General features: G+C 36.7%; 1 protein-coding gene across 1 annotated transcript; it reads left to right on the top strand.

Annotated features, from left to right (window-relative positions):
* The first annotated feature begins 3,775 nt into the window (after positions 1 to 3,775).
* Positions 3,776 to 4,306, top strand: LOC149937463 (zinc finger MYM-type protein 1-like). Its single transcript, XM_090153775.1, has one exon. It carries the CDS (start codon positions 3,776 to 3,778, stop codon positions 4,304 to 4,306), a length of 531 nt encoding a protein of 176 aa, XP_090009901.1.
* The last annotated feature ends 250 nt before the right edge of the window (positions 4,307 to 4,556 follow it).

Below are 4,556 nucleotides of genomic sequence, written 5' to 3'. Positions count from 1 at the left end.
ACTGTAAGACAATCACATCATTTTTGTGTTGGTTAAAGATTACACCATTTGGTTTTAAGTCCATAGACGGAGAGGGTGACAAAAAGTTGAATTTATCTGTGGTATTTTCCTTTCCATCTTCGTGTAAACATAACTTTATGCCCTGGATATACTTCAGTTTTTTGACTTTCGGAGTTTCCTCCTTAAACATTGGCATTTAAAATTTTATACTGGGATAAAACATAATGCAACTGAAAGTTAAATTTTTCTTCCTCTGCATTGAGAACTGCTTTATTAAGTTTTGGAGTTTGTAACAGCTTGTGTTTTCGTTTCCTTTGTGGAATGGGAGTTTGATCCTATAAAAAATTATATGTAATTATTAATAGTATAGTATAATTTGAAATTAGATTTTTAGTTTTTACCACAGTGTTTTCAACTTCAATTGACACCTTTAAGTCGAAGCTTTGAGTGGGCCAAATTTCCCAAAGACGGTGTTCCCATCAGTGGCAAAAGATTGAGATCTTGCGGCTGTTAAAACAAATCAAGACGGCAACGGATGTGTTTCAAAGGTAAGAGCCCGTTGCCCATCTCGTCATTTGGAAACTTCTCCTAGTTTACGACCAAGTGCTGGCAGTCACCACTCCCTTCTTCGGAGAACTAAAAAAGAGTCATCAAATCCCGATTTTAGGAGGCAATAGTCGATCCCGACTACGTGGTGGGCGCTCTTCTCGATTTGGACGGGTTAATAAGCCATAATGAAATTAATATACCTAAGATCCGGTTGGAAAATGTTGTGGAAAAAGCGAGGACTAGAATAGCACAAACGCAAGCGCGGAAAAAGGTGCTGTTTTATAAAAAGCATCACTATGTAAAATTGAAGTAAAACAAACCATGTTAAAGAAACCCTCGGCCGGAGAGTACATATCCCATAAACTCAGCTTCGCCTGGGATGGGCTATTTTAAATATCGGATAAACTGTCTGGGCATGCCTATCGGTTAAGACATAAGGAAACTAATAATTTGTTAAAAGGAACCCATCATGTTAGTCAGCTTAAGCTATATCTTCCAAGACCGGGACTTGCAACCCCGTGTCCAAACGAGCGCAAGGCATCCTTACGCCTCCGTGAAACCGTTTCTTGTCGACCTCTTACTCATTAGCATCGTAGGCCATAGAACTTAACGTGGACGTTCGGTGTGGGGGAGGAGGCAGTGTCACATTATGTTATTATTGTGATGGATAATTAATATCCGTATATATTTTCGGCTCTAATTGGTCTCCTTTCCCCCTTCGGTTAATTAATGACTCTAGAGATGCTCGAAACCTTTTTGGGTCGCCGCGTCACAAAGGATATCGTGCCAATGGATTTAGAATTCTTCTTTTCGCAGAAATCTCGGTCTTGTCATAACTACGGCCACTAGTTATACCTTTCACCTTGTTTTGAACATTTTGAAATTTAAGGGTGAAACGTAAAGAGTATTTGTTACTTCTTATATCGCCGCTGTCAATTACCGTAAAAGCCCAGATATGCCGCCATGAAATGCCATTGTTCTTAGACAACTAACAGCTATGACGACTGAGCCATAAAGCTATTCCAAGTAACTTTCAACATTCCTAGAGCGTACTTATACAATAAGACTGACTTTATATCCCGGTTAATATTGCCTAAAAATATATCCACCTCTATGTATGATTGGTGTCCCCTAAAACCCCACGTGACCGTAGGACCTCTTAGAAAATCATAGAACATGGCTTTTTTTTAGAGTTTGGGGGCAGTGGCGGCGCCAGGTGTAAACTACGCAGGCTACAGCTTACTTTTATTTCGCTTGTAGGGGCCCCAAACAGCCCCCTAAAATGATTTGCGAAACTAGAAATATCAAAATCCGAATTAAAAGCCTGCTCAGTTTTTAAGTTGCGAGCACTGAAAAGTGATTTCTAATATTTTTTTCGAACGCAGCCTTGATTCGTTTAGTTGCTAAACTAGCTACTTCAAAAGAATCAAAAAGTATTGCATCGTTAGACAGATGATATTTTGCGCGGTTTTCCGAGTCCCAATTTCCAAAATAAAGATAAAATAAAGCGTGGCAAGTGTTTTTGCAAGGAGGATAGGAAGGGAGGCGAAGTAGGAGGGATGAACACGCCAGCATCCTTTTAAGAAGCTTAGCGAGAGTGTTGGAAAAAGAAAAAAATTGGTTCAGACGGAACTTCAGAGAAAGCATTTTTATTGCTGACAGAGGGGGTATGAACCTAAACGGGGGAAATTTGAAAGTGAGTAATTGGGGCAGTTTTAAAAGGTTTTTAGGCCAAAAAAGGGAAGAGCGCGTTCAACAAAAATAACTGTACACTGATTTTGCTATTTGTTTGTTGTATTTGGATTTATCGCCATTTCTATCTAAGGGTTGAAAAGGAGCGAGTGATCTCGAAAAGCTTCCCCAATATTCTTTTTTAATAAAAGTTTATTTTAAACCCTGAAGTATCTGTCTCTATAGTATATTACTTACTATTTACTAGTTTAAATTAATAATTGTTAAATTTTGCGTTTATGATCACGAGTAATGATCTCCGAAGAGAATCTTTAACTTTTGAAAGCGATTTATTTGTATTTAGTGAAAAAAAACTGCGAAAGTGATTGTTAAGCAAGCGCTTCTGTCTAACGACTCTGATTTTGAGGCTGAAGAATTGGATTACTTTGAAGAGTCACTGGAAGACTATTCTAAAGGTTTTAATATTTTCTACAAAGGTTGTAACATTTTGCTACTTATACTATTATCTTTCGAAAATTTAAAATGAGCTTAGGGAATTAGTCTGACCAAAAATTATAAGTGCCTTACGATTTAATTTTCTTATCCTCTCATAAGTCATAAAAATGTTTCAGTTTAAGTTATGGTTGCCATTACGAAATATATAATTAAATTCGCTATTCCGTAGGTGGGGAGACTTAGTACCATAGAAATCTGATTTCTATTCTTAGTACACTTTTAGAATATACAGAATAATAAGAACATATTGCTGAGGCCACTAGGCCTTTGACCAGTTTCTTTACTTCTTTATTTAATTCGATCGTGTTGCTACCGTCAGACTCGCGACGCAGTAACGTTGTTAAAGATTGTACTAGGAACGTCACACTTGAAATCGCGTACTGACCATTCAAATAAAAATTGCGGTTTAGACGTTGTGGCCAATTTTGAAACCGTTCTTTCAAGTGGAATATTAATTTACGGAATTGCAGATGTTTTAACTTGGTTTTTTAAAGGAAACGAATTTTCGGTATATTAATATGATATGTTGAAAACTGCAGTCCGCATGAAAATTTACTCGGTGTGATTTGTTTAACGGAATTTAACGCGTAGTATACCTCAAACCATGGTCACATGAGAGCCTAAACCCACTTAACTAGTTTTAAACCGATTTCAGTCATCGTGAGCGCAAAACAGATTACCACGTCTGGCTTCGAACACTAGTTGTTTCGTCAGTCGTGTGAAGTGGCTATAGTTTTATTTAATGTAAAGGGTATATTTATAAATTTTAACTTTACAGGTGATGCTGTTCAAAAAATGTGTCCATTAATAGTAAAACATAAAATAGACATTGAAGATATTAGTTTGGATAAAGATTCAATTTCAATCCAACCAGTACTCCAGACCTTTCCTATAACGTCTTTTAAAGGGCAAAAACGAAGCTTCAGTGCCGATTGGTACACGAAGTATGATTTTAAACTTGAAAAATGTCGACAACAGAAACAAAAACTTTATTTTCTTTCACGGAATATTCCAATAATTTAAATTCTTTAGATAAAAAATGTTGAATGAACATTTTCTTTCAAGAAGGTCATCACACCAGGTAGCATTTGAAAAATATCTATCGTACAAACAGTCAATTACGCTACCACAAGGCTCGGTCATAGCTCAACTTAAAAAAACTCACAAAGAAGACATAACAAGGAACAGAGACGTTTTATCGGCACACATTGAAGTCATTCTTCTCTGTACTCAACAAGACATAGCGTTAAGAGGTCACAGAGAAATTGATCAAAGTGGGAATCGCGGCAATTTCATTGAAATACTGGAACTACTTAAAATAAATTTCCCAGATTTAAAAAGGAAGATGGATGAAATGGCAAACAATGCAAAATATATTCACCACGACATTCAAAATGAAATAATTAGTATTAGTGCTGGTCTCGTTCAAAAAATGATCACAACTGAGATTAAGGATTCATTTGAATCTTTTTCCATCATAGCTGATGAATCAAAGGAAAATGGTGGCATAGAGCAACTTAGTGTTTGCATTCGCTATACATATAAAGGTGAAATACAGGAGACATTTTAGGCTTTAGCGATTTGCACGCTTTTGATGCTCTGTCGATTTCCAATTCAATTTTAAATATTTTAAATAAAAACAACCTTGACATTAGAAAATGTGTCGCACAAAGCTACGACGGCGCAAGTGTAATGGCTGGTGAAAAAAACGGTGTGCGCGTCAAAATGGAGAATGCCGTTGGAGGATATTGCCCATATGTGGATTGTTATGGTCATCGGCTAAATTTAGTTCTTGTTGATTGCTGTACTAAAATTTCGTA

The sequence above is a fragment of the Leiobunum rupestre genome, chromosome 7, assembly GCF_980474605.1.
Source record: "Leiobunum rupestre chromosome 7, qqLeiRupe1.1.hap1, whole genome shotgun sequence".
Taxonomy (NCBI): Eukaryota; Metazoa; Arthropoda; class Arachnida; order Opiliones; family Sclerosomatidae; genus Leiobunum; species Leiobunum rupestre.
This window is presented reverse-complemented; position numbering and strand designations above follow the sequence as displayed.

What these genes read in the sequence shown, in the direction of transcription:
- LOC149937463 (XM_090153775.1), top strand. Translation starts at nt 3,776, where the DNA reads ATGTTGAATGAACATTTTCTTTCAAGAAGGTCATCACACCAGGTAGCA.